Source organism: Lingula anatina, chromosome 8 (genome assembly GCF_051362555.1).
Source record: "Lingula anatina isolate TDL-2025a chromosome 8, LinAna3.0, whole genome shotgun sequence".
NCBI lineage: Eukaryota > Metazoa > Brachiopoda > Lingulata > Lingulida > Lingulidae > Lingula > Lingula anatina.
In genome coordinates, this window is record NC_141774.1 from 20,039,662 (window position 1) to 20,063,229 (window position 23,568).

At 38.0% G+C, this 23,568-nt stretch overlaps 2 protein-coding genes and 1 long non-coding RNA gene across 3 annotated transcripts; 1 reads left to right on the forward strand and 2 right to left on the reverse strand.

The window, feature by feature from the left end:
• Positions 1 to 1,488: 1,488 nt before the first annotated feature.
• On the forward strand, positions 1,489 to 3,898 carry LOC106157905 (uncharacterized). Its single transcript, XR_015330821.1, has 3 exons — positions 1,489 to 1,677; positions 2,743 to 2,786; positions 3,037 to 3,898. It is a non-coding gene; the product is annotated as an uncharacterized LOC106157905 (long non-coding RNA).
• Positions 3,899 to 4,036: 138 nt separating this feature from the next.
• Positions 4,037 to 11,633, reverse strand: LOC147760539 (uncharacterized). The gene is made up of 2 exons (XM_086994210.1): positions 11,316 to 11,633; positions 4,037 to 11,061 (listed from the first exon to the last, which is right to left on the reverse strand). Exons 1-2 carry the CDS (start codon positions 11,629 to 11,631, stop codon positions 5,759 to 5,761), a joined length of 5,619 nt encoding a protein of 1,872 aa, XP_086850336.1. The 5' UTR covers positions 11,632 to 11,633; the 3' UTR covers positions 4,037 to 5,758.
• Positions 11,634 to 16,155: 4,522 nt separating this feature from the next.
• On the reverse strand, positions 16,156 to 22,932 carry LOC106155005 (pentraxin-4-like). The gene is made up of 3 exons (XM_086994452.1): positions 22,800 to 22,932; positions 16,845 to 17,234; positions 16,156 to 16,640 (listed from the first exon to the last, which is right to left on the reverse strand). The coding sequence occupies exons 1-3, from the start codon at positions 22,867 to 22,869 to the stop codon at positions 16,414 to 16,416; spliced, it is 687 nt and encodes a 228-aa protein (XP_086850578.1). The 5' UTR covers positions 22,870 to 22,932; the 3' UTR covers positions 16,156 to 16,413.
• Positions 22,933 to 23,568: the final 636 nt, after the last annotated feature.

The following is a 23,568-nucleotide window of genomic DNA, read 5'->3' on the forward strand; positions in this document are numbered from 1 at the left end:
ATTAAGGAATAATCTCGGAACCACGTGACTATCATTTGAAAGGGGGCACTTTAGGAACAATTTTAGGTTGCACGGTGAGGTTGCCGTCTCACGCAGAGCACTTTTAATAGCAGATAACTAAAAGAACCAAGGGAATGAGCAGCTACCCTGGTCATCAAAATCGCCACATTTGAACCACATAGACAATATTTCGGTAGGCCGTTACTCACCGAATCAACTGCCTACATGTCCTACAACAAAACTGGACCACATTGGCCAATTTTAGACCGATGTCTTGAATATTATTCCAGATTGAACTCTAAAAACCTACCCCAAGGAATGCCTTGCCGCTTGAAAGCGCTGGCAACAGCCAGAAGAGGCCAGGTGTAACAGCGACCATTACTGTGAATAGCAACTGACATGAGGGTCTTTTGTGGAGCGTTTGACTCTTTTACAGAGGATAATTTGGAAAATATGGAGGTCCAAAATATCTCTTTTAATGGAAGTCGTATGACATAAAATGGGCAATGTGTTTTTGTTTGCTTCTCTGGCGAATTCCATTAATGAATTGATGTTACAATGACATCAAAGAGATAATTTAAAGTTATTAAAACACGATTTTAATCCTTATTTTCATTTATCAGTCAGCAAAATAGAAAAAAACTGATAAAAAATTACTTGGAAAAAAATATTCCATATTAAATGTCAAGTCTGTATATGCTGCATATTACCAAATCTATTTAAGGTTATTTCATGCATTCTGTTGGTATAGCAATCAATAAAACAAATATCAAATAAACAGCGTGTCTTTATTTGTACTCTCAGAAAATTAAAGCATTGTAAACACTTCACAGAATTGTTAAAAAATGAAGCAAAGATAGGCCTATGCTTCCTACTACCAAATCTAAAAAAGGTAATTTCGGTCGATGCCATTTTGTCTACTTCGACTCACACGTAGCAGCCAACTATCGGGTGGCCTGTCCGACTTTCAGTCCACCAAATACCACGACGCTCTTGTCGACCCTTTTTTCGCTACAAAAAAAAAAAAAAAAAAAAGAAAAAAAAAAAAAAAAAAACTGGTAGGGGGCCTATTTTCCGGGCGATGATCGCTGGCCGCGGCCAGCCTTTGGTATAATTGTAAAAGGTTGATATCTCCATGTCCAATATCAATGACAAACCAATCCAAAACGACGGCCACCATTCTCTTTATGACTTTAATTGTCATGTATTTTGAAATTAATGCTAGAGATGTATTTGACGGCAAAGCGACCATATTTCCACGTGGCGATAATACGCATGCGCAGAAAGCTCATTTTCCGCAATTGGAACTACTCGGATGTCTCCGCAGTCGACAATGACAGTATGGAGCTTGCGGAATTTGCCGAGGATTGCCGATTGCGTTTTCCGGCAAATTCAATAACGACGTTTGCGACAACCGACTTTCTTGGTTTTTTATTTATTTATTTATTTATTTATTTATTATTATTTTTTTTTAGAACAGACGAAAATCGGTGCGCGCGCAGGATGTCATCCATAAAAATAAAAAAGTGTGGCCAGTGGTGGGTGGAAGGGTATCACGTGATTTTCGGGAGCCAATGAAAAAAGCAGGAATTTTACACTCCGTTATAGGTAAACAAAATGGCACGTTCGACGCACCGGAGGAGGATCGTTTATTTAGGAGGCATGCACATAAATTTGGTGGGTATTTGAAAAGCATTTTACTATTTACAACGATCAGTATTATCTCAACTTAACTCACGTGAAGTTATTTTCAAGTGTGTGGTCTGTTTATATTTTTATGACATTTTAAACTAGGCATAGCTTCATATGTAGTTTGACAATAGTAAACTGAAGTTTTCACACCACAAGCCTTCTTTCAAGTGAAATATCTCGAAAAGCACTAGGACGATTTTTTTCAAACTTCTCAGTAATGTTGTTCATTTATTTGTTGACAAAAAGTGCCGATGGCACCAGATGGCACCCCTGGATCTTTGGAGTTATAGACGGTATAATCCTTCATACCCAATTAAGACCATTTTTGTAGGAATGCGTCTTTATAATGTTAAACTCCCTCATTAGAAAGCATATATCTGAAAAAGTAAACGGTAGATTTTTTTCCAAATCTTAATCAGACGTTTTTCGTGTACCTTTTTACATAATATATGGCCTGCAACTGACAGCACCCCTGGGTCTTGGGATATATAGACAATGCAGTATAACATGGCAAATTATGGTCATTTTTGTTTGAGTGAATTTTGGATCACGCAGACCCCGTCTTTCAAATCAAATATCTGAAAAAGCAATTGGACAATTATTTTCAAAATTGTCAGAAATGTTGCTTAGATATTGGTAAGCAAAAAGAGCCTATGGCACCCAATGGCACTTCAGGATCTTGGGAATTATAGGCTGTATATACTGCATGCCAAAGTACTGTTTTGGTTATCCCACAGCCAGCATTTATAACAATAGCATAATTGCACTTGTATATCACTTACATGCTTGTCTGTATTTTAAAGCATTTTGTGCAATCTGATCACTATACAAGCACATTCCTACAACTGTTGAAGGGCTAGCCATGGTATTAATCAGTTACAATTACTTGTCATTAACTGCGTATGACGTACAAGAGCCTATTATATCTCAACTGTAGCTCCATATAATAGCCCTCTCTTATGCCACATACAGTAATTGGCTCAAGTACATATCAAATAAACAATTTTTTTTTTTGTAAAATACTGATGATAAGTCTCATTTCTTTTTCAGCATGGACTACAATTTTTATTTTTGAAATGCTGTGCACTATAAAGGTGAGAAGTAATTCATTGGAATACCATAGTTGTAAACTTGTGACTTATGTTTCCATAGTTCATCTATTTCGTTAACATTGACAAAAACATGTTCTGTGTTTGTTTTGCCTAAACGTTCATTTTAATCCTACTATCATAAAAATTGAAATCATATTTAAGTATAATGGTAACAGGTTATCTAAAAAGTTGAAACCTTATCCAGTTAAATAATAATATAAAATATAAAACATTTACTGCTTTTTAATTTCAGAGAATGGTAACAGCTTATAACCTCATAATGGGATACCGCCTATGGATTGTAGCTGAAATTAGAGACCTGAGATAACAGGAATGATGTTTGTTATTTCCAAAATGTGTTCCTTCATGGAGTGTGACATTGTAATAAACATGATTGTTTTTTAATTACTCAGTCATCAAATGTTAAATTAGTAGTTTGTCACAATATCAAATATTGTATTATCTACATAGAGAATTCCCCTCATCTTTTGTAAGTTAAGTTTTGATTAATTAAGTAGAGGTGAGTAGTAAGTCTCATGAACTTGGAGAAAATTAAATACTGCAGATCTTGGAAAAACTTTGTTTATTGTGATTTCTGTCAGATATGAGGATTTGTAAATGTTGATAATACATAACATTTTCTGTCTCTTATCATATGCATTTACCATGATTTCTGACTCTGAGTAATGTACGCATCTGGCAAACTAACTTGAAATTCAAGGCATATTTTATAGTTTTAAAAAAAGTGAAATTAAAATCTGACCAAGACGAATTTAAAGTAATCTGAATTCTATCAGGATTTCAGTCTTGCCTGTGCTATGTATGTAGGCTATTTGTAGGTTGTCACCCTTTTAAATCATTTAAAAAGTATTATTATATTATTTCAATATTTTGTGAATATTTAAATGAGTTATAAAATTTATAAGAAAAATGTAGGAAATTAAATATACTGTTAATTATGTTTTTATGAAATATGTGAAATAAAAAGTTTATAATCATATCAAAGTTCTTCCATTTGTTTATGATAATTTTGTCATTTTACATTTTCTTTGCCTTAAACTTTGGTCAAGCTTACTTTCCACAAAAAAAAAAAAAAAAAAAAAAAAAAAAAAATATTTGTCACATGCCCTTCATTATAGTTATCTGAATTATCAACTTGTCATAATTTAATTATTATTTTCATTTCTAGAGTTGATTATTATTCTTATTCAAACAAGAAATTATTAATAATACACAGAAAAATTAAAGTCAATAAAAAATCAACACTACCAGCAAATTTTACTTTGCCCAAACTACAGTCACTACAGGTATATAGGACAGTAGGCATACACTGACAGAGATGTGATACCTATGCCACGGTGACATTTTAAAACTCTACTCGTCGGTTTGTTGATCATAAATTGCACATTTTTTCAAGTGTTTTATTATTGGTTTGTAGCATCCATATTTATATTTATATACATTTATACAAATTCATTGAAACAAAGTCGGCGTAACGTTACGCAAATGCCCCAATAAACAATGCATCGCACACAGTTGCGCGACCGTTACTGGACGAAGACGCAGCAAGACGTCGCCGGGAGCTCACTTTCGATGTTCACTCTTCGACGGCAAAACGTCAAATGACCGATGTGCGTGCGCATCTTTTGACGTATCACGTGATACCCTTCCAACCACCACTGAAGTGTGGCCTTACTTAGATCATGGCCTCAGTCAAACCTCTAATAAGAACACCATCGCCTCTTTCTGCATTGTCCAGTCTTCTCGTCCAAGCACCAACCCTGCAATGAGCAACACCTGTAGCTGCACATGTCCCCAAAGTCAAACCTCTAATAAGGACATCATTGTCTGCACTGTCCAGTCTTCTCGTCAAATCAACCAACCCCGCACCGAGCACTAAATGTAGCCATGGGCGTCTGCAGAAAGTTTTCCGGGGGCGGGGGTCAAAGTCATTGAAGGGGGAGATAATGATTGGCTGGGTACCCGCAATAAAATGCAGTTCCAAAATTCCGGGGGGGGGGGGGTCAAATGACCCCATTGACCCCTCAAAGTTTCACATAGAACCTATGTGCACTACCTTGGTATTGTTTGGTGGCTGCTGCCCGGCTGTGGTATTATTCCAATAGTTTTCATCCCCATAACTATCGCCTTGATGAAAGCAGTCATGGCTTCGTCTTTTTTATCAAGCATACTCAATTCTTGGCCTATACAGTGTAGTGTTTCGGCTGTACTGCGACTTTCACCCAGCACTAGTTCCTTTATACATAGAGCTCTTTGAAAAGTACTGAGAGCCTCTGCGTGATTTCCATGTGCAGATAGGGCACAAGCTAATTTATGTAATCTGGTTGCTGTAAACTCATGGTATTCCCCAACTTTTTCTTAATACAAAGACACCAGCATCCTAAGGATATCCACAGTATATATAACCATTGCATGAATCTTCGCAAGCATTTCACAACATATGACGTCGAGCGTTGGTGCTGTACTTAGACATTCATTTGAAACCTGCCCCTGTTTGCCTCTGACGGCCTCTACAAGTTTTCCCTGTATAAAAAGAGCAAGTAGCACCATTTGTTTTGTGGTTGATATCCATTCGCGCCCTCCTCCCGGTATCTTTTTCTTCATAGCAAGACATCTTTTAAATATTTCCAGAGCACCGTCCACATTCCCAATCAGGAACATTTCATTGTAGTGTATCGGTTGTTCTGAGACTTTCACCCAGCACTTCCTTCTTTCAACTGTAAGTAGAGTTCTCTGAAAAGTACATAGGGCCTCTACGTGGTTTCCCAGAACAGAAAGGGCACATGTCATATCATTCATTGTGGTTGCTGTCTGCTCGTCCATTTCTCCCAGTATCTTCTCACTCATGGCTAGAGCTCTCCTCAGTACATCCACTGCACCGTCTGCATTGCCTAGATATATCATTTCCTGAACCACGCTGTGTAATGTCGAGGCTGTACTTTGGCTTTCCCCCATCACTTGTTCTGTATACGTAAAGACCTTTGAAATGTACTCAGAACATCAGCATGGTTTCCCTGTGCAGCTATGGCACGAACTAATTCATGTATTGTATCTGCTGTCTGTTCGTGATATTCTCCCAGTAACATTTTCTCTATGACCAGAGCTCTCTTGAGGACATCCACGGCACCGTCTGCATTGCCCATCTCCAACATTTTTTTGCCTATGTTGTGCATCGTTATCGCTGTACTTTCACTTTCACCCAGCACTTGTTCCTCTATACGTAGAGCTCTTTGGTATGTACTGAGGGCTTTTGCGTGGTTTCCCTGTGCAGATATAGCTTCAGCTAATTCATATACTGTGTCTGCTGTGCTTTTGTGATATTCTCCCAGTATCTTCTCCTTCATATCCAAAGCTCTCTTGAGGACGTCCACAGCACCGTCTGCATTGCCCATCTCCATCATTTCCTGACCTATGCTGTGCAGTGTACTGGCTGTACTTTCACTTTCACCCAGCACTTGGTCCTCAATACGTAGAGCTCTTTGGTATGTACTGAGGGCTTCTGCGTGGTTTCCCTGTGCAGATATGGCTTCAGCTAATTCATATACTGTGGCTGCTGTGCTTTTGTGATATTCTCCCAGTATCTTCTCCTTCATATCCAAAGCTCTCTTGAGGACGTCCACAGCACCGTCTGCATTGCCCATCTCCACCATTTCCTGACCTATGCTGTGCAGTGTACTGGCTGTACTTTCACTTTCACCCAGCACTTGTTCCTCTATACGTAGAGCTCTTTGGTATGTACCGAGGGCTTCTGCGTGGTTTCCCTGTGCAGATATGGCTTCAGCTAATTTATATATTGTGGCTGATGTGCTTTTGTGATATTCTCCCAGTATCTTCTCCTTCATAACCAGAGCTCTCCTGAGGACATCTACGGCACCGTCTGCATTGCCCATCTCCAACATTTCTTTGCCTATGCTGTGCATCGTAATCGCTGTACTTTCACTTTCACCCAGCACTTGTTCCTTTATATGCAGAGCTCTTTGGTATGTACTGAGGGCCTCTGCGTGGTTTCCCTGCGCAGATATGGCTTCAGCTAATTCATATATAGTGGCTGCTGTGCTTTTGTGATATTCTCCCAGTATCTTCTCCTTCATATCCAAAGCTCTCTTGAGGACGTCCACAGCACCGTCTGCATTGCCCATCTCCATCATTTCCTGACCTATGCTGTGCAGTGTACTGGCTGTACTTTCACTTTCACCCAGCACTTGTTCCTCTATACGTAGAGCTCTTTGGTATGTACCGAGGGCTTCTGCGTGGTTTCCCTGTGCAGATATGGCTTCAGCTAATTTATATATTGTGGCTGATGTGCTTTTGTGATATTCTCCCAGTATCGTCTCCTTCATATCCAGAGCTCTCCTGAGGACATCCGCAGCACCATCTGCATTGCCCATCTCTAACATTTTTTTGCCTATGTTGTGCATCGTAATCATTGTACTTTCGCTTTCACCCAGCACTTGTTCCTCTATACGTAGAGCTCTTTGGTATGTACTGAGGGCTTCTGCGTGGTTTCCCTGTGCAGATATGGCACGAGCTAATTCATGTATTGTGACTGCTGTCTGTTCGTGATATTCTCCCAGTATCTTCTCCTTCATATCCAAAGCTCTCTTGAGGACATCCACGGCACCGTCTGCATTGCCCATCTCCATCATTTCCTGACCTATGCTGTGCAGTGTACTGGCTGTACTTTCACTTTCACCCAGCACTTGTTCCTCTATATGTAGAGCTCTTTGGTATATACTGAGGGCTTCTGCGTGGTTTCCCTGTGCAGATTTGGCTTCAGCTATTTTTTTTATTGTGGCTGATGTGGTTTTGCGATATTCCCCTAGTATCTTCTCCTTCATATCCAGAGCTCTCCTGAGGACGTCCACAGCACCGTCTGCATTGCCCATCTCCAACATTTTTTTGCCTATGTTGTGCATCGTAATAGCTGTACTTTCACTTTCACCCAGCACTTGTTCCTCTATACGTAGAGCTCTTTGGTATGTACTGAGGGCTTTTGCGTGGTTTCCCTGTGCAGATATGGCTTCAGCTAATTCATATACTGTGGCTGCTGTGCTTTTGTGATATTCTCCCAGTATCTTCTCCTTCATATCCAAAGCTCTCATGAGGACGTCCACAGCACCGTCTGCATTGCCCATCTCCATCATTTCCTGACCTATGCTGTGCAGTGTACTGGCTGTACTTTCTTTTTCACCCAGCACTTGTTCCTCTATACGTAGAGCTCTTTGGTATGTACTGAGGGCTTCTGCGTGGTTTCCCTGTGCAGATATGGCTTCAGCTAATTCATATATTGTGGCTGCTGTGCTTTTGTGATATTCTCCCAGTATCTTCTCCTTCATATCCAAAGCTCTCTTGAAGGCGTCCACAGCACCGTCTGCATTGTCCATCTTTAAATTTTTTTTGCCTATGTTGTGCATCGTAATCGCTGTACTTTCACTTTCACCCAGTACTCGTTCCTCTATACGTAGAGCTCTTTGGTATGTACTGAGGGCTTCTGCGTGGTTTCCCTGTGCAGATATGGCTTCAGCTAATTCATATATTGCGGCTGCTGTGTTTTTGTGATATTCTCCCAGTATCTTCTCTTTCATAAGTAGAGCTCTCCTGAGGACGTCCACGGCACTGTCTGCATTGCCCATCTCTAAAATTTTTTTGCCTATGTTGTACATCGTAATCGCTGTACTTTCACTTTCACCCACCACTTGTTCCCATATACAAAGAGCTCTTTGGTATGTACTGAGGGCCTCTGCGTGGTTTCCCTGTGCAGATATGGCTTCAGCTAATTTATATATTGTGGCTGCTGTACTTTTGTGATATTCTCCCAGAATATTCTCCTTCATAACTACAGCTCTCCTGAGGACATCCACGGCACCGTCTGCATTGCCCATCTCTAACATTTTTTTGCCTATGCTGTGCATCGTATTCGCTGTACTTTCACTTTCACCAACCACTTGTTCCTCTATACGAAGAGCTCTTTGGTATGTACTGAGGGCTTCTGCGTGGTTTCCCTGTGCAGATATGGCACGAGCTAATTCATGTATTGTGACTGCTGTCTGTTCGTGATATTCTCCCAGTATATTCTCTTCTATAGCCAGAGCTCTCCTGAGGACGTCCACAGCACCGTCTGCATTGCCCATCTCCATCATTTCCTGACCTATGCTGTGCAGCGTACTGGCTGTACTGTCACTTTCACCCAGCACTTGTTCCTCTATACGTAGAGCCCTTTGGTATGCACTGAGGGCCTCTGCGTGGTTTCCCTGTGCAGACTTGGCACAAGCAAGCACATGTAATGTAATTGCCGTCCGTTCATGGTATTCTCCCAGTGTCTTATCCCTCATATCTACAGCTCTTTTAAGAGCATCCATTGCATTATTTACATCACCGGATGCCATGTTTACCATACCCAGGTTTGTGAGAATTAAAGCAGTTACCGGGTGTTCACCATAACGGTCCTCTGCTACATCAAGTGCCCGTTTATATAATGACAAAGATTCCTCTTCCTTGTCAATGTGACACAGAGCTTCGGCCGCATCATTCAAAGCATCCATACCCACTCCGTCTTCTTTACCATCTAACACAGGGCTTGCATTCAGCATGTCATGCAAAGTGGACATAACTCCTCCTTCGTCTCCTTGTCTGGCTTTTATTGCTGCAATTCCAGCCTGTGCGAGGTATTTCAGACTAAAATCGTTATGAACAGTAGCCTTGTCCAAACAGTTGTTCAGTAAATGGAGGAAGACTGCATTATTGCCTTCTAATGTGTTAAGCTGCCATGCTAAATAATAACAGCATTTACAATAATCCTTGTAATTACATCCCACTTCTTGCGCCTCATACATGGCTACTGCAATAGGCAGATTCTCACAAGATGCTAACGAATCATCAAGTTCGCCCTGTAAATAGCCTATATTATAATACAAGAATGCCAGCTCAGAAGGATCACTTTGTTCAACGTGTTTTTCAATGGTTTCTAGTACTAGTTTGAAACAGTTAAGGGAATCAATGAACCTGCCAGTTTGCCGAAGGCTGAAAGCCAATTTTTTCATTATGTTGTATGTGGCTTTCATTGATTCTGATTGCATTGACTCAAAAATACCAATACACGCCAGAAGATTATCCTTGTGTCTTTCAAATATTGTGGATGCATCGCGACCATGATCTATTTCAGCAAAAGCGTACATCTTATAGATAGTTTGCTCCATAAATCCTATATACATCTCCTTGAAACGATCTCCATATTTGTGTGAAATCTGCTCGTGTGCAAATGCCTGTATAACACCATGCATGGTATACTTCTCACTTACTGCATCATACCCCAGAAACGAAGCATCACAGAGGGTTTGTAGACATGTGAGGCAATCCCACATGGTAAGACCACTTCGGTTCTTATTGATGAGATCAAATGCATCATCAACATTAAAGCTTGAAGGGAAAAGAGAAAGTATTTGGATTGTCTCTTGAATGTCCAGGTCCAACTGTTTAAAAGTCAGATTAATACACGCTGTGGGGTTTAGGCACTGGGGGGTTAAGTGTGAAAGATTTAAGCCAAATACTGTTTTTTTAGTCAGCTCCGCGATTATATCTATTGCCTTGTGACCTTGGCGTAATAAGTAGCCGAGAATATGAAGCAGCAAAGCGACAAAGCCACATTTTGCAGCCAGCTGATTGCCATCTTCACGACTCAGATGTTGTGAAAATGACTGCAACACGTCGCATGATTCATCCTCTGTTAGAGAACCAAGATTGTGAATAGGTGCTTCTTCATTGGGTAACTGAATCGTATGCCGGGTTGTGCATAAAATGTAGGTTTTGTTACAGCAGGAAATCAAACGCTGTAGCATGGAATAGAAATGTTTCTGTGTACTTTCCCCAAGAGCGCTTTCACAGTTGTCTAAAATAATAAGCATTTTTTGGCCATACGACGATATGTCTTGGCAAGCTTTTGTTATAAGACGATCAATGTTGGATTTGCCACTGCTTAATCCTGCTGAAGACTCTAAAGCATGAAGAAGGGACAAGGGAATATCGTCAGCGAATGAAACATTCTTCATGTCAGCCATGACTGAACGTATTCCCCATTTTGACACGAAGGTGTGACCTATTACGGTCGCCAGGGCGGTCTTACCTTGTCCCCCAAAGGCTTTAATTATAGCAAGACGACGCCCATCAGTGAAAAAAATCTTGGTTATTTTTTGGATATCTCCATCGCGTCCGACAAAGCACTTCGGTTGTTGTGGAAGACAACATGTCTCAAGAATAGAACCTGTAAATATAATGCAACCGGTTGTTGAATTAATATAAAGCATTGACAATACAATTAGATGGAGCTATCTGCCTAGTTTAAAATTACATGACTGTCTAGACACAGGAAACTTAGATTAAAAAGTTGACGTTGCTGCTGAAGAAAAAAACAGAAATGCAACTATTATCTTGATGACTAAAGATCTTCAGTCCAACGCAATTTGTAGAGGTAACGTTACGTTAACTCCAATGTAATGTGTAAAAACAACCATTTACTTATTCCCCTTTGTTTGTCTTCCTCTTTCACTACAGTGTCTACAAGTCCAGTCCTGAGCCAGGAGTAATGTTCCTCGAGACACGAGACAAAATTATCAAATTTCTGGTTGTCCCCATTAAGCAGAAGATTCAACAACTTTTGGTTTTGTTTCAAGTGCGTTGCTTCATTACGTATGTCTTCGCATTGTCTTGGAGTTATCACGTGAGCTGTGATCAGTTTTTTTGATATTATCTTAACATCAAGGTCATCGCATATAGCTTCCCAGTTTTTCTGTATCTTAATCTGGTTCTCTAGTGTTACTGGACAGGAAGCCATGGCTCTGGAATCCACAAACAGAAAGTTACTGACTTGCCTACAAATTCTTTGTATACAACTCCAACTAGATAAATAGCATTTTACTTAGTTACTCTCATATTATTTATATACATTTTTTGAGAAACCTATTAAAGTACCCCCTCCAGATCCCAGGAATAAAATACTAAAATATATACTGTATTTATAAAATATAAACATAATATCGATGATAATTAGTGTTTTCTTCATACACTGATACCTCCTTCGACGAGCTAGGCATTAAGAAAGGAGTGCTGTGAAAGTGAATGAAAATTCCCTGTAGATGACTTGATTTTGAATTGAAAAAATACCTGTACATGAATTGCTCTCGGATAGAGATTAACTAACCCCCTCCCCACCCCTTTTGAAGTCACCAAACATATATCAGATGTATTTCTGCAAAGACAAAATACCTTCCACATAGTCAGTGCACGTCTTAATATGATGTGCATAGTTATCCCATTTTTAAAGTTGTTAACTATATAACAATGTGTAAGACATCTACATTCAGGTCTATGTGAAACTTTTGCCCATTTTGCAAATATTTTATCCTGGACACAGTTTCTCTCACAATAACATGCATTTTAAACAAGGCAGCAAAGCTGTCAAATGTACAGACAAAAAAACAGAAAATAAAGATGCAAATAAGTGAAAAATTAAATTTTCACAAAAAACTGTTAAATTGCCAGAAAAATTTACCAAACAAATTTACCAAACAAAATTTACCAATTTGCCTATTGAAGCTGTATGTTAGACCCATGTTTCTTTCCTGTTAGTTTGAGAACAGTAAGTGACATGATTTCCCTTAAATGGTCAACATAGGAGCAGTGCCCAAAATAGGGGTTTCTTCAAATTTTGATGCAACATTACATAATGTTGAACAGCATGATGACAATCAAATGTTATTAATAAAATATTAGTAACATGGACATTCAGAAAATGTGACAAGCAAAAGTCTTCAGGATCATGGAACTTTAAAGTCACACCTTGTAAATGCCAATATGTGAAAAATTAAATTTTCACAAAAAACTGTTTAACTGCCAAAAAAAAAAGAAAAAAAATACCGAACAGACTGCATTGCCTACTGAAGCTGTATTTTAGTCCCAGGTTTCTTTCCTGTAAGTTTGAGAACAGTAAGTGACATGATTTTCCTTAAATGGTCATCATGGAAGCAGTGCCCAAAAAAGGGGTTTCTTCAAATTTTGATGCAATATTACATAATGTTTAACAGCTTAATGACCATCAATTTTTAATTATAAAATATTTGTATCACAGATATTCAGAAAATGTGACTAGCAAAGGTCTTCAGGCCCATGGAACTTCAAAGTCACACCTTGAAAATGCCAAAATGTAAACAAGACAGCACTGTTCTGAAATGGGTTTCTTTCCATGTTTAACACTTTTTTAACATAAAACAAAATAAACATTTTACTGCCATTTTTATATGACCAACTAAGAAAATAGATGAGATGGGAAAACTATCAATAGAACAGTGTTAAATGTCCAATTTCCTCCATTCTGAGATTCTGAACATAGTGGATGATTGAATCTGACAAACTGCAATGATATGAGTTTATTTCCATTTTTGACACTTTATTACACAATACATGATAACAAGTTTACCATGTTTTTTACATAATCAACTAACAATGTTGTAAAGATGCAGGAAATATCAAACAAACACTTTTAGGCATCTTATTAGTTAAAAAATGAGACTGTTAACATGCCTAATAATTGAATCTGAAGACATGTGAAAAAACAGAATAACTTCTAAAATAATGGCCCGATTATGCTGATTTTCGAACTCATCCTGCGTTTTAGTAAGATTGACCACTCCTGTGAGTATAATTACAATTGGCCAATCCGTTTTTCTTATATTGTGTTATAAGTGTTCCATTTATATTGAAAATAGTGAAAAAACAGCATAAATTCCCTAAAAATGGCCAAATCATGCTGATTTTCGAACTTGACCTGCGTATTATAAATATTCATCAGTTCTGTAAGTTTCAAGTCAAAAGGTAAAATGGTTTTATACTTATCGTGTTATAGGTGCTGCATATATGCTGAAAAAAGTGAAAAAACAGCATAAATTCCCTAAAAGTGACCCAATCATGCTGATTTTCGAACTCGACCTGCGTATTATGAATATTCATCAGTTCTGTAAGTTTCAAGTCAAAAGGTAAAATGGTTTTCCACTTATCGTGTTATCGGTGCTGCATATATGCTGAAAAAAGTGAAAAAACAGCATAAATTCCATAAAAATGGCCCAATCATGCTGATTTTCGAACTTGACCTGCGTATTATGAATATTCATCAGTTCTGTAAGTTTCAAGTCAAAAGGTAAAATGGTTTTCCACTTATCGTGTTATCGGTGCTGCATATATGCTGAAAAAAGTGAAAAAACAGCATAAATTCCCTAAAAGTGACCCGATCATGCTGATTTTCGAACTTGACCTGCGTATTATGAATATTCATCAGTTCTGCAAGTTTCAAGTCAAAAGGTAAAATGGTTTTCCACTTATCGTGTTATCGGTAAAAGTGCACGGCGACGACGGCGACGACGGCGACGACAGACGCAGGTGATGGCTATATGTACAGACACATCTGTGTCTGTACATAAAAAGCAATCGTGACCTCTGCCTAATTCATTTGTACCTGGTAGTCTCTCTGTTGTGAGGTGCTTGTAGTCATAGACAGTTAGAAACCAATTTTTTCTCCTCCCCAACTTGCCTCTCTGGGACTCGATTAACCTGTCAACTAACTGCGCAGTTTTGCGTTCTTGCACTGAAAAACTACCAGGTAAATAAAGGCTTTAATCATCCACCGACTCCATGGTATCACGGCAAAGACGTTTCAATAAGCTAAACCTATTTATATTACCCTGACAAAAATCATAAAAGGGTTTACACTAAGCGGGGTTCTAGTGCGTTGCAAAAGCAGCATTTCTTCATAAAGACCAACAAAAGGGCCGGTTATTTACTCTTCCATTCATTTAGCAGTTGACGCGTATATCATAATGCAATAATGTATGCCCATAATCCCCTGTCAAAATCCTCTGGCAACCAAGACAGTTAATTGGCATACAGGTACATACAAATGCATGCATATTTGAAACGTGTATAAACGGTGATGCACCATTTCGCTGTTGACTAACCCACGACTTTCGTGTCAACTAACCGCGCAGTTTTGCCTCCTTGCACTGAAAAACTGCCAGGTAAAGAAAGGCTTAAATCAACCAGTGACTCCATGGTTTTAAGGCAAAGGTGTGTGAATAAGCTAACCCTATTTACATTACCCTGGCAAAACACATACAAAACATGTGCCTTACACTAAGAGGGGTACCTGTGCGTTACGAAAACAGTATTTCTTTATAAAGACCAACAAAAGGACCGGTTTTCCTTTTTATTTACTCTTTGTGCCTGTTACGTACAAAAGGAATATTGATTGGCATTGCTAGGGTGTTGATGTTTTTCACAAAGCACAAACGGACAAAATGGTACTAGTATTGAATCCACTATGCAGGGCTCAGACAAACAAATGCACCGTCTGTAGAAAATGCAAAGTTGTCCTTGGGCCAAAGTTTTTAAAGGCACACAATAAGCATTTCAAGCATTTACAACATGGAATGTATTCATGTAGAAATTTCAACGACCTTCCCTTAATTACCACTGTGATATCCTTGGGATCAACTAACTTAACTATTAACATCTGTTTTTATAGATCTTTAAAACCAGTCCATAATCGATCTCACCTCTTCAGGTGGGGTCCTCTCAAGCATACTTGACCCTCTATATTGATTAATTTCGCTTTAATTCTTTACTTTAATTCTTAACTGCAGTACAATCCAGAAAGCGCATGAAACATGAAATATTTTGTTGACTTTTGGTTACCGTTATCGTAGAGACATTGCGATAACGGATTTAAGAATTTGGACCAGGGAGGGGGGCAAATATGAAAACTCAAAAAAAGCAGGTGAGTTTTGTCAGTTAATGCAGATCCCAAGGATTTTGCTGTCCTGATAGCAATACCTATATACGTATATATATATATATATATATATATATATATAATTTTCCGGGAGGAAGGGGGGTCGGGGGCGGGGAGGGAGGAGTAAAAATGGAGGAGAATCAGATATCTTTAAACTTGAAGGGGTCACATGACTTGCTTTGCATAGCACCCTGGACTGCCATTGTAATATTGATTTTGCTTGCATGGTAAACGATCTCAGCATTGAGACAATAATCCAATACAAACTGCCGACCTAACGTGCACGCCTGTACACGACGTGGTGCTGATTATCTCGCAACTGAATATTCTGCAAACTTCATATGTCTGTCGTGTGTGTATTGTGCATGCAGACTGAGTAGACAGTTCTGAAAAGTTGGAAAATTACTGAAAATTGTGATTGTTTTTATTCCCATATTTTATGTTTTCATTTGTTTATATATTTATTGTCAAGTGGTTAATCCACAGCTGCGAAATGACTACGAATATAGATCAATAGATATTGTTGATTTTTTTATTTCTTTGTTGAGCATTTGGCTGGCGCGTTAACAGGAGCGAGCAATATTGATTTATCATAAATGTGAATTCCACCATAGAAATACAAATTCATGATATAAATGTATCCTAGAAAATACGCTAAAATATGTTTTGGGAAATATCTTAAGTCACATAATCCCTTAATTTAGCATCTTTATTTTTAATTAATTTTACTATTAATTGACTGATACATAAAAGACAATCATTGAATGCGGTGACATTTTAACAATGCTCCTGGTACGTAGCGACCTTAAAGTTATTCTTGGTGACAGTATCCCAAGAAATGAGACTCCCCTCGTTAGTATTGGCACATATTGCCAGGCCGGGGATGTCGACTTTATCATGGTCCCAGACGTTGACGCCGCCGACGAATCCGACAAATGAAGGGCGCTTCGCATAACCCCCGGGTCTTGCTTCAAAGTGGGTGTGGCCGACTACCCAGTCACCGCCTGGAACAGTTTCAAATTGATGAAAAAGTGAAATAATAAAAAAACGCTTTTTTGATAAAAAATGAAATAATAGACATGGTACATAAGTTTACAACATAGAAATTGCCAAACAAATAAGCAGAACAAATCAATATGAAATATTTTGCTCTATAAAATTAATATTAAGCCATAATGTTTTTTTTGATGTCTTTAGCACTCTCTTACCACCGGGTATGTAAGAAGCATTCACAGGGCGACTCAGCGCGTGAATACCATCCCTATACATATTAATCTCTCTCTTGACACCACTCCACATGACGCACCAGTGGTGCCAGTTCCCATCGGCCGGTAGGGGCGCTTCGGCATAGGAGCCCCCTTTCAGCACACGGACGCCATTCAATGCCACGGAGTATCCGTGACCATTAGGACTGTAGGCAAGCTCTATACTACGAGGATAGCGTTCTGAACCGTAGGATAAGATAGGGCCACTTGTAGTCCGGATGGTTTTAATCCAGATGCAGATAGTGAAAGCGTCCAAATTGGGCGTTGTTGCCTGCAGGTGTGACCAGCGGAGAACGTTCTCTGGTGCAGGAAAGTGGAGAACGCGGTTGCCACCTGAAAGTAAAATGTTTTTCTTCAGAGCGAGAAAATAATACTAAATTCGTCGTAGAAATCTCAATAATGTAGGTAAAATATGAAACAAGCACTTCTATTTTGTTCAATATTTTATTTTCCAGTATGGTATGAATACATTTCTACACGCATATACATGTACAGTGTAGTCTACAGTAGCTCAGTGCCTTAAGTACAGAGAGAGTTATAGACAAACGTCACCGGTTATTTCATCTCATTCAGATTCCTTTTACGAACGAGCTCGAGACGGCAGTTATGAATAAAAAATTATGAAAAAATAATAATAAAAGATGTACATGTATTTAGTTGTTATAGATTTTGTGCATAAAACGTGCTTGCAGTATACATGTATGTATGCATGCCTGCGTATATAATGCAAACATTAACGGTATAGTAATTAAGCCTCTATATACGTCTAGTATTTTTTCTTTTAATTTTTTTTTTTTTTACTTTTGTACCTCCTTATATTAAATGGTTATGTTATCACGTCGTATAACGAACAAAAGACGATTTCTACTACTACTACTACTACTACTTCTGAAAATCTCTCTCTCGCTTGCTCTCCAGTCTCTCTCTTTCTCTCTCTCTCTCTTTCTCTCTCTCTCTCTCTCTCTCCGCCTCGGCTTATATGTTATCGTAAAATAAAAGAAAAAAATTAAACAAAATAAAAAAGAAACATGTACAACTGTGACAAAATTGGAATAATTCACTCAGTATGTGATAACAGTTAAGCGGACAGTACCCAAACTGACGGCATCAGAATATTAAAGCACAGATATCATAGGTGTGCTAATGATATCAAATTGTTGAGGCAACAGTTATAAAATAAAATACAATCTTTAGCAGCTGATTGTTCGGCACAGAAATAGCAGCCATAAACAGCCATTTCTCTCCAACCATCTCTCCCCACCAAATGATCTTTCAGAGTAAAATGGAATCATTTCTTCATTTTTTCCATAGACGACTGCTTTTCTTTAGATGAATGAATGGATTCTAGCGATTTCGTGATTGGCATCGGCCCCAAAGTCTTAAATAAATACCAGAACAAAGATCATGTAGAAAACGTACCCATCGCTCTTTCGTGCTACAAAACAATTTTTCTTTTGTTTAACAAAAATGTATTTTCGTCTTTTCATCTTAAATGATATTCAAGACACAATTACATTTCCGTTGTTTTCTACAGCACCTGAATAGTATCCGGAATGACAGTGAGCTTTAAACCATAGGTGTGGTTTTTACTGACCGTTTTATAATGAACTTAACCTTATTGCATGACTCATGAATATTAGTAGCGAGTAGAAGTTTCGACCTCATATCGCTGTAAACGTGTCCATAGTCTCTTATCTGTGTATAAGCAAAGATGTGACTTGACATTTTTCTTTAAATATGTCGCCAAGGTAATTCATTATTTTCGTGTAAAAGGCGCATGATATTCTCCACACAATCTATCAAGTAGTAAGCACTTACACAAAGGAGTAGTGTTTGTAATGTTTGTAGTCAGTGTTATAAATAATCTGTGTGGATCAAAATTTCTGAATTTATCTATTTATCAATTTAATTTTGCTTGATTCTTTTTTTTTTCCTTTTCTTCTTGTCTTTCTTGAATTATTCAAATTATTCAAAGACGTGTAGATTGACACTACATGTAGTATAACACGAACTGATGAAATGGACAAGCTTTTTGCTCAACCTGAGGTTAACTGTGTATACTTATACTGTAGCTGTTAAATGAACATACAGATTTATCTGGTATAAACGTGTATCATAGAAAAAAAACAAATATAACTTCATGTAGTCTAGAAGAATAACGTAAGTGTAGTCACTGTACATGTATAGTATACTTATTTTACTAGGTGTATCATATCTACATGTAAATGCTATATTGAATAAATGAGACAGATCATGAATGTTGGTGTCATTTTTTTCTGTCCACAAAGTGTAACTCAACTGCAATCTATCCTACCAAAATTTAGCCCATAAAGACAGACGCAGGCCACGATCAAACTAAGAAATACTCAATTTCTACGTATCCTCCTTCCCTACTATTGAGTACTACTCCCGACCCAAATAAAACCTTTGCATCACTGCTAACCGTCCATGCGTTACTAAGAATCCGTTCAGAGCTCCATAAACTTATCTTTAATGGAATAGTTATAGAGAAAATAGTGGCTTCTTTAATACATCAAAATACCTTAAATATGGTTAACTTCTTAAAAAATATTTTGTTTATTAGGATAACACCAAAAAAAAAAAAAAAAAAAAAAAAAAAAAAAAAAAAAAAAAAAAACAGCCAGATTTTTTATAAGGTAATCAACGTGCAGCTACTGATTAATCTATTGCATACACGACAAACGGCGACAAAAAGTACAGTACCTCTGTTTATTCATCATCATATTCCTCACGTAAATTCGCGTGAGAATATCACCCATGCCCCTGAAAATTGAGTTCTTTACTGCACTTTATTATTTCACTGCATACAATAAAAATAAATAAATAAATAAAAATTGTATGCGAATTATTTCTGAAAGGACTGTACGTCCAAATGACATTGTACATAACATGTTTGCAAAGCAGCTAATGTGACATTCATGTAATTAATGCATATACTTTAAATTATGCCAACAACAAAAACCGCAATAAAAATCCCCATACTCTGTGAAGCAACCCCCCCCCCCCCACACACACACACACAAACAAGAAAACAACAAACTAAAACACCGTTGGTACTAACTCTCATTCGACTTGCATCGACATTTTTACCAGATAAAAAGGACACAATCTTTATTTTACCTTAAGCTCTGCCGCTGTCAACAAACGTTGCGTGCGCCTGTCGCAACTTTGAAATAAAATGTGTACTTAATATTCTGAAAATTCATCATAACATATCTTGTATATATCTTGTATGCAAGAAATAATTAAATTAGATTTAAGTGTGTCAATAAAGTACTATCGAGTTTGGTACAATGTCTGAGGTTTCGGCTTGCTGCCTTCTTCAGGGACTCAGAACTGTTTCTTTTTTTCGCCAAAAAGGGTCCATTGGTGCATAAAATCAAACAAGCAAAAAAATGCGTTTCACAAATACCCCCCTGACTTACAGCGCTCGATCACATACAAAATACATTTGCTCTATCAGTAGATCTAAATGTAGCGGGCAAAGCGCTAAAGATGGTTATCTAGAGTGACTTTAAGGTAGATCGGTCGTTACATGTTCCAACGTTCGAATTTTTTTAAAAATTTTTTTGTTTGAAGAGACACCCAAGTACATTAAAAATTTGCAAAAAAAATTGGGGGTCACCGACCAAATAAGAGAACTACGCCCAGATATGTTACACCCTGCATATCGCACTAGTCCCCATTCAAATCAATGGGAAAATGGGTATTTTTTCACTAAAGCATTATTTTTTATGACTTTCTGACGTTTGAATTTTTTTAAAAAACTTTTTGTGTAAAGAGGCTTCCAAGTACATTTAAATTTTGCAAAAAAAATTGGGGGTCACCGACCAAATAAGAGAACTACGCCAAGTTGAAGCGCATTACACCCTGCGTGACGCACTAATCCCCATTCAAATCACTGGGAAAATGGGTGTTTTTTCACTAAAGCATTATTTTTTATGACTTTCTGACGTTTGAATTTTTTTAAAAAACTTTTTGTGTAAAGAGGCATCCAAGTAGATTTTAATTTTGCCAAAAAAGTTGGGGGTCACCGACCAAATAAGAGAACTACGCCAAGTTGAAGCGCATTACACCCTGCGTGACGCTCTAATCCCCATTCAAATCACTGGGAAAATGGGTGTTTTTTCACTAAAGCATTATTTTTTATGACTTTCTGACGTTTGAATTTTTTTAAAAAACTTTTTGTGTAAAGAGGCATCCAAGTAGATTTTAATTTTGCCAAAAAAGTTGGGGGTCACCGACCAAATAAGAGAACTACGCCAAGTTGAAGTGCGTTACACCCTGCGTGACGCAACAGTCGGAAGTCCCCATTCAAATCAATGGGAAAATGGGTGTTTTTACTAAATCGTTATTTTTTATGATTTCTTGTTTTGTGTGTGTGTGGAGAGACATCTAAGTACATTTAAAAATTTCATTATGTTTAACAGTTAAAGTGAGTATACTCAGCTATTTTCAGATTTGTCATACTGATGAGGTGTAAGCCATTAACTTTACAACAAAATTATTGAAGAGAGTAATAAGGGAAATACTCATGCATATGAAAATAGTTTATTGTTGTCGCTGTTGTTAATTAATGAATATAACATGAACGTGACATCGTAAACACTGTGTTGTCAAGTAAAATGAAGCGTCTGATACAAAGTATCAAATGCGGCATTCACGTGCTTGCTTTCGATGCGTTCAGTACACTTTGTTTACACTGACAAGTCAAGGTCAGAAGTGCACAATTTTTCTGTATAATATAACGCAGTTTCAATTTTGATTAGTGAATTTTCTTCAAGCTGTATGGCCATTTTCTGAACATTTGTATAAGCTACGAAATATTCCTCAGCCCAAATTTTCTCTACTTCTATGGTCTAAATGAGTGGCGTTACGACGCACTTCCGGTTTTCGTCGAAATCTAAGCTACGGTATGCAGCACATTCAGGGCGTTCTACCTCAAAATGTACGCAGCCGCTTTGATTGGAATTTACAACACTTATTCTTTACATGATATAGCACCTACTGCATAATTTGTGAGCTTTAGCTGTCATACATTTTCTAGTGCCAAATCAAATTGGAGAAGGAGCTATTCCGACGATTTCTTGAAGGGCAAGTCTATGAACGTGCTACAGTTGTCGTATGGAATCATAGTCGACAAACGTTGTTGAAAATCTGTATCGATCATACAGAGTTACATACAAGTTGATAATGTGTGTTTATCTTATAGATAACTGTTTTATTCCCTCAAATTGATAAAACAGACCGAAGTGTCGTTAGAGACGATTGACGATGCGCTGAAATTGCGCAAATCGTCAAATTACGTAACGACCGATCTACCTTAAACACAACAGTCCAGAAAAGTCCCTGCCCTGAGCATCTAAATGGACCTCGAACTCGTATACTCCTTATCATTATCATCATGGTCATAAGTACTGATAGACACCAGACGTTGTTAACAGAGTCGGACATGGAAGCATTATTTCAATATCCAGATATGTATGAATCTAAGACTGCGTTCCCATAAACCCATCGTATTAGCCGGAGCTATCTATTTCTGCGAAGCTTCTTGCTAAAGTGCTTTCAGTGTTATCAGCTGTAACTAGGGGAAATTCACTATCGTTAATTACCTCCTTGCATCTTCAAAGTTCGCTTGCACTGAATGCGATTCGCTGAGTTAGATAGATCCAGATAGTACAAGTTTCAAGTGTAGTTAGGTTCTACTGGAAGACCATACGTTCCGGTGTGGTCAAACTTAAAAAAAAAACCGCACTGCATCTTACTTGGAGTCCAACCGACGACTCTTATATTTTTAAAAATGCCACACTAAAACGTTTAAGCACGCTCCTTTTATGTAAGCGTTGATCGGTGATAAAGACCCCCCCCCCCTCTTACCTGGCATACAAAGACACTGGGGGAATATACACAAACCCAGGATCAGGACAAACGGTATTCCCCGCAGCATGGTGTCGTCCTCGCGTTGGATCACTGCACAACGCAAAATGTGAAAAAAGCGCACTATAAAACTCTTTGTTTTGTTGTAACATCGAGAGATAACATCGCCTGCTTTATCTCTGTCCCTGATTGATTGAGAAGGGTACAATATTTGTGGCAGCTAAAGGGAAGACATGTCACTTTTTGCGCCGCGGTTCATTTTTCAATTCCGCAGTAAGTTCCTATAACATGTAACAGTCTGAGATAGCATTGAATGTAAAAAGGTAATTGCACTGTACATGTAGCTCTACCATTCAATGAATCCACTGAATGTAGAAATATATTACTAAACGCAATGAATAAATCTGTTAAAATATTCATTAAAATATTGCAAATTAATAAATGAACGTATAATTAAATATGACAAAACGCATTAATTTTAATATATGAATAAATAATACGTCTAAAACCACCTTTGTGTCGATGCCTGTTTTAATACTGAGATTATCAAAAGACTCTCAGGAACTAAAAGAAGCTAAAGTACTGAAGCACTAGGCTTTTTCAGCACCACGCTTTTCAAGAGGAAAACATCTACTTGGAAAAGAACATGGGCTGAAAATTGCATGACTCGCACAAATCAAACGCTCGTACATTAACTTGAACATTAAAGAAAGGTCAAAGGCCATTTCAAGATTGGCAGATAGCACATGGGCATCAATATACGTGTATT